A 13,273-nucleotide genomic window follows, 5' to 3' on the forward strand; every position below is an offset into this window, starting at 1 on the left:
ACCTTTATACTTTTCATTTATGCCGTGAGTCTTTTATTTTAGTTTCACTAAGGATGATATTTTTGTTGGTAGATATCACTGACAAGGATATAAGTAAATGACTGAACAAGAACAAGTCAGAGTAAACAATAAGTGTTTTTAAAGTGATAAAATATGGTAAAGGGAATTGAAATATGAGAAATGTTTCTAAATTGCATTGCTTGCTTGTTTTATTTAAGATTTTCACTTAAGATTTCATTTAAGATTTTAACATAATAATGAATATATGTTGATACATTAAAATTCTTTCCTAAATATTTTTCCTATGACTATCACAAAGCTAAGGTTTTTCTTTTTAAGTTTTGTTAGTTACTTTTTGTTACATAACCTAAAAGTGGATACTCATTGTGTGTGTGTGTGTGTGTGTGTGTGTGTGTGTGTGTGTGTGATAATAGTCTGATTTTCTTATAGAAATTTAAAAGCATTTACTTTATTTGAGATACATGTACTTACCTTGAAATTCTTTTTATCTTTTAAGGAGCTGATGCAGTACACATGGATAATGACCAGATTTCTGTAGAAGTACAAGAAACTGTTTTTTTATCTAATTCAGATGTAACTGTGCATAATTTCGTTCCTGATGATCCAGACTCAGTTATAATTCAAGATGTTATTGAAAATGTTCTTATTGAAGATGTTCACTGTTCCCATATTTTAGAAGAAACAGATATATCTGACAATGTCATTATTCCTGAGCAAGTTCTTGATTTAGATACAGCTGAAGAAGTATCTTTAGCACAGTTCTCAATTCCAGACATTTTAACTTCCGGTATTACATCAACCTCATTGACTATGCCTGAACATGTCTTGATGAGTGAAGCTATACATGTGTCTGGTATAGGACATTTTGAACAAGTGATTCATGATAGCCTAGTAGAAACAGAAGTCATCACTGATCCTTTGACAGCCGACATTTCAGATATACTGGTAGCAGATTGGGCTTCTGAAGCAGTCTTAGATTCCAGTGGGATGCCTCTGGAACAGCAAGATGATGCCAGAATCAACTGTGAGGATTATCTGATGATGTCTTGTAAGTCTTGAGCCACATGTTTATCAAAAGTATGGGGTTTTTTGTTGTTGTTGTTGTTTTATTTTGTTTTAGACAGGGTCTCATGCTGAACTTAAACTTGTGATTCTCTTATTGGACACTGATATGTACTAGGGTTTCAAGTATATGCAACAATGCCTCAATTATCAAGCGGATATTTTTCTGTTCGTTTTATATGTGAATATGCTTACTTGTTGGTGTATGTATATTCAGTTTTACAAGCACTGGTGTATCGTGAATATGGAAGCCAGAAATTTTTCTTCTAGATCACTCTCCCTTTATCTTCTGAGATCTCTCAGTGTACCTGAAGATTATCAATTCTGCTAGACTAGCTGACCAGTAAAGTTCAAGAATCCACCTGTTGAAGCCGGGCGTGGTGGCCCACACCTTTAATCCCAGCACTAGAGAGGCAGAGGCAGGTGGATTTCTGAGTTTGATGTAAAAAAGGGAGGATCATGATTTCTGAGGTCCAGCTATGTTTACATAGTAACACCCAATTTCAAGACAGTAAAAACAGAATTTCTTTTTGTATTTTGGTCAGTAAAATAATGTTGTCTTTACATTTGTTCCTTCTGAACATCTTAAAGTTTTATGGGGTTTTGTTTTGTTTTTAATAAATCACATTTGTAGGTTTGGGGGGCTACTTTTCCATGTTATTCATCTTATGTCTTTTTTGTCTTCTGGCACATGGATATTTTTTAAAAATATAAAACTCTATAGTATTCTATAAGTCAAATCATGTGGCTATTACTTAGAGCCAGTTTATTTTCACATAGTTAAACATGAGACCATTTACATTTGTATTATTGGTTTTGGCCAAAAATTATAGCTAATAGTGTATAATTTTAGGTATTTGTTTAGGGTTACTATTTCTGTGATAAAACACCATGAAGAGGAAAAAATTTATTTGGCTTAGACTTAACAACACTTTTTTAATCACTGAAAGAAGTCAGGGCAGGAACTCCTACAAGCCAGGAACCTGGAGGCAGAAGCTGATGCAGAGGCCATAGAGGGGTACTGCTTAGTGGCTTGCTCCCCATAGTTGTCTCAGCCTGCTTTCTTATAGGACCCAGGACTACCAGCACAGAGATGGTCCCACTCACAATGGACTAGGCCTTCTCATGTCTTATCTATTTTATTTAAAAAGTTCCTCCTTTCCGATGATTTCAGTTTGTCTCAAGTTGGCATAAAAACCATCCTTCATAGTAGTAAAATAAAAATTTTAGTAAGCAGGTAGGTGTGTGAATCTGGTTTCTGGGTTTGCAAGAATGAAAACAGCACATTGAGAAGTTGATAAGATTTACAAGCTCATAGAATGATCACTACAAATATATGTGTGTTTTATTGTTGCAGACAATTAAAAATTTTATTTCAAAATAATATTTTTAACATTTCTGAATTTTTTTACTTACAAGAAAATACATAGGGCATATTGTTTCTTTCAGTAGCTTAGAAGCATATGGCTATTTTAACTTTTTTTTTTTAATTAAGATAAAACATCTCAGCAAAGTTTGTCGTTTCAGCCAAGTCAAAGATAGGGCTAGATATAGATAAGTATTAGAATCCTTATAGACTAAAAACAAGGCCTGGATTCTGTTATCAGCAATGAAATTTTTTTGTTCTGTTTTTTAAAGAACTTGACAATTTTTTGAATTATTAGTATATATAGTTGGGTGTTTTACCTGCATATATGTCTGTGTACTGTGGACTCTGGTGCCCAAGGTGACCAGAAGTATGTGGCCAGATCGTCACATTTTTCTTTCACATGTAAATACATGTATGTGTGTGTATGCATATATATATATATACATACACATATATAAGTATATATATGTTTATATGTGTGTGTTATATGTTATATAATATCTTGTATATCATATATAGTATATGCAACATATACTTTGTCTCTGTGAATGTGTATGTGTATACCAAATATACATACATACAGAAAGAGAAAGAGAGAGAGAGAGAGACTGACTGACTGACTGACTGACTGTTGGAGAGTTGATTATAAAACTAGAAACTGGCCAGGCAGTGATGGTTCATGCCTTTAATCCCAGCAATGGGGAGGCAGAGACAGGCGGATTTTTGAGTTTGAGGCCAGCCTGGTCTACAGAGTGAGTTCCAGGACAGCCAGGGCTACACAGAAAAACACTGTCTTGAAAAACCAAAACCAAAAAACTAGAAACTGAACTACAGAAGACAAAACAGTGTCTTGGATGGGAAATTAGAGAAAGAATTTTAGAGAGGATGATATGATAGGTGATTTTAAAGAAGAAAGATAGCTAGAAAGAAATGAGCGGAGCAGTGGGAGGACAGGAAAATGAAGGTATGAAGGGGCTGGAGAAGTAACTTAAAGTTTAGAAACACTTGTTCTTACAGAGTACATAAGTTCAATTCACATGATAACTCACAACCACCCATAACTTCTGCTCAGGGGTTTCAGTATCCTATTCTTATTTCTGTAGGTGTAAATATATGCACACAAACAAAATACTCATACCCATAAAATAAGTCTTTAAAATTTTTTTGAAGGAGGTGGAGTATATATAAACCACAGAAAATATGGACTAAGCATTTAAAACTTTTCTCTTACCATACTTGCACTTAAGTGATATTTATTGTGTTGAACTTAACACATTGTCTGTTGACACTACATGGCACTATTCTAATACTGGTACTTTGATATTTTTTTAAAGATGTCATTTGTTTGTTTATCGTTACTTTTAGTCCAGGCTAGTTGCAACTTCATTTTGTAGCAATATGGCTCCTAATTATTACTCCTTTTATCTCCACTGACCAGTGTTGGCATTGCAGTTATAATATCACTAGCAAAATTAATGCATTGCTAAGGATGAACCCCAAGGCGTTGTTGATGTTAGGCAAGCACTCTTCTGAGACACATTTCTAAACTAAAATTTTCATAGACATACATATAATTAAATTGTATTCAGAAATAAATATTAGGTAGAGCCAAGAAAATATTATATTAAAGAGTAATGTTTGCTGGCTTTACAATGTTGGTACTTTTATTTATAGATGAGTAAATAAAAAATATGCTTTTTCATTACTCCTTGTATATTTTGGAGCTATATGAGTTTAGATTGTTCTAAATAATTTTTCTCTTAATATATTATTACGTCTATACTTATATGCATGTAACTACATAGTCTAATGATGCAGTTCTTACCTACTAAGGTAATTAAATTCCAGTAGAGTCCTGAAAAATGGAAAAGTTGTTTTGCATCTAATATTTGCCAGAAATCATCCAGTTATTTGTCACAGTTGAGACTATATTTCTAAGAAACTTCTTTTTAAAGATTTGTTTACTTATTTAGTTTCCTTTATGTATTTCAGTATTTTGCCTGCTTCTATTTCAGAAAGAGAGAGAGGGAGGGTGGGAGAGAGAGAGAGAGAGAGAGAGAGAGAGAGAGAGAGAGGTGATAGAGGAGAGAGAGAGTGTGTGTATACATAGAGAGAGAGAGAGAGAGAGAGAGAGAGAGAGAGGTGATAGAGGAGAGAGAGAGTGTGTGTATACATAGAGAGAGAGAGAGAGAGAGAGAGAGAGAGAGAGAGGTGATAGAGGAGAGAGAGAGTGTGTGTATACAGAGAGAGAGAGAGAGAGAGAGAGAGAGAGAGAGAGAGAGAGGTGATAGAGGAGATATAGAGAGAGTATACATACCACAGTATGCATTGCCCATAAAGCTAGAAGAATGCATCCCCTGGAATGAAGATAGTGGTGGTTGTGAGTTGCCTATGTGGGTATTTGGGAGCCTTGGTCTTGTGCAAGAACAGCAAGTGTTCTTAACTAGATCTCTTGCCCGAAGTAAAAAAGGATTTTTTTTTCTCTTCAAAACTTACCTAGCAATGTGTGTATACTGTGTATGTGAAAAGAGGAAAAAAATTACAGAGGAGAAGTCAACTTTTAAAAGTCACTTCTCTTATGTTACTTTTTCTGAGAATCAAACTCAAGGCTTCATACTCCAGAGCAAATCTTAAATCAAGTATTGAGCAATCTCGCCAGACCCTCCTCATCTCAGTTTCAAAAAAGAAAAAAAAAGCCCTATTTTGTTTTATATCTAATGTAAAGGTTTATAATACATTTCCTATTTAGTGGATGAGGCTGGGAAAACAGATCATGAAGGTTCCTCTGAAGTGACCATGAATGCAGAGTCAGAAACTGATTCTTCTAAATTGGATGGGACATCTCCTGAAGTTATCAAGGTGTGCATTCTTAAAGCTGACTCAGAAGAGGATGATGTAGGTAAGGAAGAAAACTTTTAATTTTAAATAAATATATGTTTGTTATAATTATATATGCTATTTAATATATTTTATAACTATAATTTTTAATACTTTTTATTACATCTTTTCCTCAATTACATTTCCAATACTATCCCAAAAGTCCCCCATACCCTCCCCCCCATTTCCCTACCCACCCACTCCCACTTTTTGGCCCTGGCATTCCCCTGTACTGGGACATATAAAGTTTGCATGTCCAATGGGCCTCTCTTTCCAGTGATGGCCGACTAGGCCATCTTTTGATACATATGCAGCTAGAGACAAGAGCTCTGGGTATTGAATGGTTAGTTCATAATGTTGTTCCACCCATAGCGTTGCGGATCCTTTCAGCTCCTTGGGTACTTTCTCCAATTCCTCCATTGGGGGCCTTTGAGCCATCCACTAGCTGACTGTGAGCATCCACTTCTGTGTTTTCCAGGCCCCTGCATAGTCTCACAAGAGACAGCTATATCAGGGTCCTTTCAGCAAAATCTTGCTAGTGTATGCAATGGTGTCAGTGTTTGGAAGCTGATTATGGGGTGGATTCCTGCATATGGCAGTCTCTAGATGGTCCATCCTTTCACCACAGCTCCAAACTTTGTCTCTGTAACTCCTTCCATGGGTGTTCTGTTCCCAATTCTAAGGAGGGGCATAGTGTCCACACTTCAGTCTTCATTCTTCTTGAGTTTCATGTGTTTAGCAAACTGTATCTTATATCTTGGGTATCCTAAATTTTGGGCGAATATCCACTTATCAGTGAGTACATATTGTGTGAGTTCCTTTGTGATTGTGTTACCTCACTCAAGATGATGCCCTCCAGGTCCATCCATTTGGCTGGAATTTCATAAATTCATTCTTTTCAATAGCTCAGTAGTACTCCATTGTGTAAATATACCACATTTTCTGTATCCATTCCTCTGTTGAGGGGCAGCTGGGTTCTTTCCAGCTTCAAGCTATTATAAATAAGGTTGCTATGAACATAGTGGAGCATGTGTATTTCTTACCGGTTGGGACATCTTCTGGATTTATGCCCAGGAGAGGTATTGCTGGATCCTCCGGTAGTACTATATCCAATTTTCTGAGGAACCGCTAGACTGATTTCCAGAGTGGTTGTACAAACTTGCAATCCCACCAACAATGGAGGAGTGTTCCTCTTTCTCCACATCCTTGCCAACATCCTCTGTCACCTGAATTTTTGATCTTAGCCATTCTGACTGGTGTGAGGTGGAATCTCAGGGTTGTTTTGATTTGCATTTCCCTGATGATTAAGGATGTTGAACATTTTTTCAGGTGCTTCTCTGCCATTTGGTAATCCTCAGGTGAGAATTCTTTGTTCAGCTCTGAGCCCCATTTTTAATGGGGTTATTTGATTTTCTGGAGTCCACCTTCTTGAGTTCTTTATATATATTGGATATTAGTCCCCTATCTGATTTATGATAGGTAAAGATCCTTTCCCAATTTGTTGGTGGTCTTTTTGTCTTATTGACGGGGTCTTTTGCCTTGTAGAAGCTTTGCAGTTTCATGAGGTCCCATTTGTCAATTCTCGATCTAACAGCATAAGCCATTGCTGTTCTATTCAGGAATTTTTCCCCTGTGCCCATATCTTCAAGGCTTTTCCTCACTTTCTCCTCTATAAGTTTCAGTGTCTCTGGTTTTATGTGAAGTTCCTTGATCCACTTAGATTTGACCTTAGTACAAGGAGATAGGAATGGATCAATTCGCATTCTTCTACATGATAACCACCAGTTGTGCCAGCACCATTTGTTGAAAATGCTGTCTTTCTTCCACTGGATGGTTTTAGCTCCCTTGTCGAAGATCAAGTGACCATAGGTGTGTGGGTTCATTTCTGGGTCTTCAATTCTATTCCATTGGTCTATTTGTCTGTCACTATACCAGTACCATGCAGTTTTTATCACAATTGCTCTGTAGTAAAGCTTTAGGTGAGGCATGGTGATTCCACCAGAGGTTCTTTTATCCTTGAGAAGAGTTTTTGCTATCCTAGGTTTTTTGTTATTCCAGATGAATCTGCTGATTGCCCTTTCTAATTCGTTGAAGAATTGAGTTGGAACTTTGATGGGGATTGCATTGAATCTGTAGATTGCTTTTGGCAAGATAGCCATTTTTACAATGTTGATCCTGCCAATCCATGAGCATGGGAGATCTTTCCATCTTCTAGATCTTCTTTAATTTCTTTCTTCAGAGACTTGAAGTTTTTATTATACAGATCTTTCACTTCCTTAGAGTCACGCCAAGTTATTTTATATTATTTGTGACTATTGAGAAGGGTGTTGTTTCCCTAATTTCTTTCTCAGCCTGTTTATTCTTTGTGTAGAGAAAGGCCATTGACTTGTTTGAGTTAATTTTATATCCAGCTACTGCACTGAAGCTGTTTATCAGGTTTAGGAGTTCTCTGGTGGAATTTTTAGGGTCACTTATATATACTATCATATCATCTGTAAAAAGTGATATTTTGACTTCATCTTTTCCAATTTGTATCCCCTTAATCTCCTTTTGTTGTGGAATTACTCTGGCTAGGACTTCAAGTACATTGTTGAATAGGTATGGGGAGAGTGGACAGCCTTGTCTAGTCCCTGATTTTAGTGGGATTGCTTCCAGCTTCTCACCATTTATTTTGATGTTGGCTACTGGTTTGCTGTAGATTGCTTTTATCATGTTTAGGTATGGGCCTTGAATTCATGATCTTTCCAAGACTTTTATCATGAATGGGTGTTGGATCTTGTCGAATGCTTTTTCCGAATCTAAGATGATCATGTGGTTTTTGTCTTTGAGTTTGTTTATATAATGGATTAGGTTGATGGATTTCTGTATATTAAACCATCCCTGCATCCCTGGAATAATACCTACTTGGTCAGGATTGATGTTTGCTTTAATGTGTTCTTGGATTCGGTTAGCGAGAATTTTATTGAGTATTTTTGCATCAATATTCATAAGGGAAATTGGTCTGAAGTTCTCTATCTTTGTTGGATCTTTTTGTGGTTTAGGTATCAGAGTAATTGTGGCTTCATAGAATGAGTTGGGTAGAGTTCCTTCTACTTCTATTTTGTGGAATAGTTTGTGAAGAACTGGAATTAGATTTTCTTTGAAGGTCTGGTAGAACTCTGCACTAGACCCATCTGCTCCTGGGCTTTTTTTTTGGCTGGGAGACTATTAATGACTGCTTCTATTTCTTGAGGGGATATAGGACTGTTTAAATCGTTAACTTGATCCTGATTTAAATTTAGTACCTGGTATCTGTCCAGAAATTTGTCCAATTTGTCCAGATTTTCAAGTTTTGTTGACTTTTTTAGAAGGATCTGATGGTGTTTTGGATTTCTTCAGGATCTGTTGTTATGTCTCCCTTTTCATTTCTGATTTTGTTAATTAGGATGTTGTCGCTGTGCCCTCTAGTGTGTCTAGATAAGGGTTTATCTATCTTGTTGATTTTCTCAAATAACCAACTCCTCGTTTGGTTAATTCTTTGAATAGTTCTTTTGTTTCCATTTGGTTGATTTCACCCCTGAGTTTGATTATTTCCTGCTGTCTACTCCTCTTGGGTGAATTTTCTTCCTTTTTTTCTAGAGCTTTTAGATGTGTAGTCAAGCTGCTAGTGTGTGCTCTCTCTAATTTCTTTTTGGAGGCACTCAGAGCTATGAGTTTCCCTATTAGAAATGCTTTCATTGTGTCCCATAGGTTTTGGGTATGTTGTGGCTTCATTTTCATTAAACTGTAAAAAGTCTTTAATTTCTTTCTTTATTCCATCCTTGACCAAGGTATCATTGAGAAGAGTGTTATTCAGTTTCCACGTGAATGTTGGCTTTCCATTATTTATGTTGGTATTGAAGATCAGCCTTAGGCCATGGTGGTCTGATAGGATGCATGGGACAATTTCAATATTTTTGTATCTGTTGAGGCCTGTTTTGTGACCAATTATATGGTCAATTTTGGAGAAGGTCCCGTGAGGTGCTGAGAAGAAGGTATATGCTTTTGTTTTAGGATAGAATGTTCTGTAGATATCTGTCAGATCCATTTGTTTCATAACTTCTGTTAGTTTCACTGTGTCCCTGTTTAGTTTCTGTTTCCACGATCTGTCCATTGATGAAAGTGGTGTGTTGAAGTCTCTCACTATTATTGTATGAGGTGCAATGTGTGCTTTGAGCTTTACTAAAGTGTCTTTAATGAATGTGGCTGCCCTTGCATTTGGGGCATAGTTATTTGGAATTGAGAGTTCCTCTTGGAGGATTTTACCTTTGATGAGTATGAAGTGTCCCTCCTTGTCTTTTTTGATAACTTTGGGTTGGAAATCGATTTTATTCGATATCAGAATGGCTACTCCAGCTTGTTTCTTCATACCATTTGCTTGGAAAATTGTTTTCCAGCCTTTCACTCTGAGGTAGTGTCTGTCTTTTTCCCTGAGATGGGTTTCCTGTAAGCAGCAGAATGTTGGGTCCTGTTTGTGTAGCCAGTCTTTTAGTCTATATCTTTTTATTGGGGAATTGAGTCCATTGATATTAACAGATATTAAGGAAAAGTAATTGTTGCTTCCTTTTATTTTTGTTGTTAGAGTTGGCATTCTGTTCTTGTGGCTATCTTCTTTTATGTTCGATGAGAGATTACTTTCTTGCTTTTTCTAGGGCATGATTTCGGACCTTGTATTGTTTTTTTTTTCTGTTATCATCCTTTGAAGGGCTGGATTCGTGGAAAGATAATGTGTGAATTTGGTTTTGTCATGGAATACTTTGGTTTCCCCATCTATGGTAATTGAGAGTTTGGCCGGATATAGTAACCTGGGCTGGCATTTGTGTTCTCTTAGAGTCTGTATAACATCTGTCCAGGCTCTTCTGGCTTTCACAGTCTCTGGTGAAAAGTCTGGTGTAATTCTGATAGGGCTGCCTTTATATGTTACTTGACCTTTCTCCCTTACTGCTTTTAATATTCTATCTTTATTTAGTGCATTTGTTGTTCTGATTATTATGTGTCCAGAGGAATTTCTTTTCTGGTCCAGTCTATTTGGAGTTCTGTAGGCTTCTTGTATGATCATGGGTATCTCTTTCTTTAGGATTGGGAAGTTTTCTTCTAATATTTTGTTGAAGATATTTGCTGGCCCTTTAAGTTGAAAATCTTCATTCTCATCAACTCCTATTATCCGTAGGTTTTGTCTTCTCATTGTGTCCTGGATTTCCTGGATATTTTGAGTTAGGATCCTTTTGCATTTTGTATTTTCTTTGATTGTTGTGCTGATGTTCTCTATGGAATCTTCTGCACCTGAGATTCTCTCTTCCATCTCTTGTATTCTGTTGCTGATGCTCACATCTATGGTTCCAGATTTCTTTCCTAGGGTTTCTATTTCCAGCGTTGCCTTACTTTGGGTTTTCTTTATTGTGTCTACTTCCCTTTTAAGTCTAGTATGGTTTTGTTCATTTCCATCATCTGTTTGGATGTGTTTTCCTGTTTTTCTTTAAGGACCTGTAGCTCTCCTGTATTTCTTTAAGTGAGTTATGAAAGTCCTTCTTGATGTCCTCTACCATCATCATGAGATATGCTTTTAAATCTGAGTCTAGATTTTCGGTTGTGTTGGGGTGCCCAGGACTAGGTGGGGTGGGAGTGCTGTGTTCTGATGATGGTGAGTGGTCTTGATTTCTGTTAGTAGGATTCTTATATTTGCCTTTCGCCATCTGGTAATCTCTGAAGCTAGCTGTTATAGTTGTCTCTGGTTAGAGCTTGTTCCTCAGGAGACTCCGTTAGCCTCTATCAGCAGACCTGGGAGGCTGGCTCTCTCCTTAGAATCAGTGGTCAGAGTATTCTCTGCAGGAAAGCTCTATTCTTGCAGGGAGTGTACCCAGATATCTGGTGTTGGAACCTGCCTTCTGGCAGAAGTTGTGTTCCACTCACTAGAAGTCTTAGGATCCGGTGGGGAATCCTGTGTGGGTCCTTGCAGAGACTCCACTGGCAAGGCACCCCGGTGCTCAAGTGGACTGGAAGGGACTTGTGCCCCAGCTCAGGCCGGGTTGCCTGCTTCCCTAGTTAATGCAGTCTTAGGTCCCAGACAATTGGATTGGAGCAGACGCTGTGTTCCACTCGCCAGAGGTCTTAGGATCCCATGGGGAATCCTGTGGGGGTCCTTATGAGTGTCCAGAGACTCCTCTGGCAAGGCACCCTGGTGCTCGAGTGGGCCAGAAGGCTATAACTATAATTTTTTTCATTTTTTTCCCAAGACAGATTTTCTCTGTATAGCCCTGGCTGTCCTGGAACTCACTTTGTAGACCAGACTGTCCTAGAACTCAGAAATCTACCTATCTCTGCCTCCAATAATTTTTAAATGTGTATAAATATTTATATTTTTCTATATTATTCTTTGTGATTGTTTCTTTGTGTGTGTATGTATGTTTTTTTGTTTTTTGTTTGTTTGCATTTGTTTGTTTGTTTGTTTGTTTGTTTGTTTGTTTGTTTGTTTGAAACAGGGTTTATCTGTGTAGCCCAGGCTGTCCTAGAACTCACTCTGTAGACCAGGCTGGCCTTGAACTCAGAAAACTGCCAGCCTCTCCCTCCCAAGTGCTGGGATTAAAGGCATGTGCCACCACGCCCAGCGTGTGTTTGTTTTTGAGGCAGGGTCTCACATGTAACCCTGGCTAAACTGGAACTCACCTTATGTATAGGAACCAGCTTGGCTTCAAACTCAGAGTAATATGCTTGCCTCATCCTCCAGAGTATTGGAATTAAAGCATGTGCCACCAGACCCTGATATTATATAGATTTTTAATAGCTATTTAATTTGGAAATTTGGAAAGCTTCTTTGAACATAACTTTAAGACATTTGTATTGTAATATGCTGATATTATAAAAGGTAAACCTAGTACATTAAATAAATCAAGTCCCAAATTAATTTTCATAGTTGGTTTTCTTATAGGAGAAACTATACACGCAGTAGAGAGTGAGACCAACAATGGCAATGAAGCTGAAGTCACTGATCAGAGAACTAGCATTCATGTTCCCAGAGTCAACATTTATATGTTAGCCAGTGATTCTCAGAAGGAAGAAGAAGATACTAGTAAGTAGATGGCTTACTTTGAATGGAGATGATTTTGTTTCTCTAAACTCTAATTCTTTTTTAAAGCAAGCGGCATAAGAGCAGACCTGTATAGAGATTATTATGCTACCATATCACAAAGGACGTTAATATCTTTTTCAAGAATGTGTATTTATTTAACTTTCTGTTTGAAAATTTAAACCTAGTAATTAAATGTATATACACACACACACACACACATTATGTATAAATTAACTTGGTTATTTTATTTATTTACATTTGAAACGTTATCCCCCTTCCTTGTTTTCCCTCCAAAAATCCACTGTCATATCCCCCCTACCCCCTGCTCTCCATCCTCCCACTACAGTTTCACTATCCTAGCATTTCCCAATGCTAGGGTTTTGAGCCTCTACAGGACCAAGGGGCCTCCCTCCTGTTAATGCCAGATAAAACCATCCTCTGCTACATATGCAGCTGGGGCCCTTGATCCCTCCATGTCTACTCTTCCATTGGTGATTCAGTCCCTGGAAATTCTTTGGGGTCCAGTTAGTTGATACTGCTGTTTTCCTATGGGGTTGCAAAACTCCTTCAGCTCCTTTAGTCCTTCCACTAACTCCTCCACTGGGGTTCCCTGTTCAGTTTGATGGTTGACTGTGAGCATTTGCATGTCTATTGCTCAGGCTCTGTCAGAGCCTCTCAGGGGACAACTATACCAGGTTCCTGTCAGCAAGTGCTTCTTGGCATAAGCAATAGTGTCTGGGTTTGGTATCTGCAGATGGCATGGATCCCTAGGTGGAGCAAGCTTTGGATGGCCTTTCCTTCAGTCTCTGTTGCACTCTTTATGCATTTCCTTTAGACAGAAGCAAGTCTAAATTAATATT

The 13,273-nt window shown here is 37.6% G+C and overlaps 1 protein-coding gene across 2 annotated transcripts in view; it reads left to right on the forward strand.

Moving 5' to 3' along the window:
- LOC146999824 (zinc finger Y-chromosomal protein 2) overlaps window positions 1–13,273 on the forward strand; it is a 30,050-nt gene that overhangs the window by 10,597 nt on the left and 6,180 nt on the right. The window contains exons 2-4 of one of the 2 annotated variants that reach the window (XM_085834388.1): window positions 518–1,069; window positions 5,202–5,351; window positions 12,273–12,413. In XM_085834388.1, coding sequence (XP_085690514.1) covers window positions 518–1,069; window positions 5,202–5,351; window positions 12,273–12,413 — 843 coding nt within the window. Of the gene's footprint in view, window positions 1–517; window positions 1,070–5,201; window positions 5,352–12,272; window positions 12,414–13,273 lie in introns of those variants that run through there. The other variant, XM_085834389.1, reaches the window with a different exon arrangement.

This window comes from Mus caroli, unplaced genomic scaffold (genome assembly GCF_978045245.1).
Source record: "Mus caroli unplaced genomic scaffold, Mus_caroli_1 scaffold_34, whole genome shotgun sequence".
NCBI classification, from domain to species: Eukaryota; Metazoa; Chordata; class Mammalia; order Rodentia; family Muridae; genus Mus; species Mus caroli.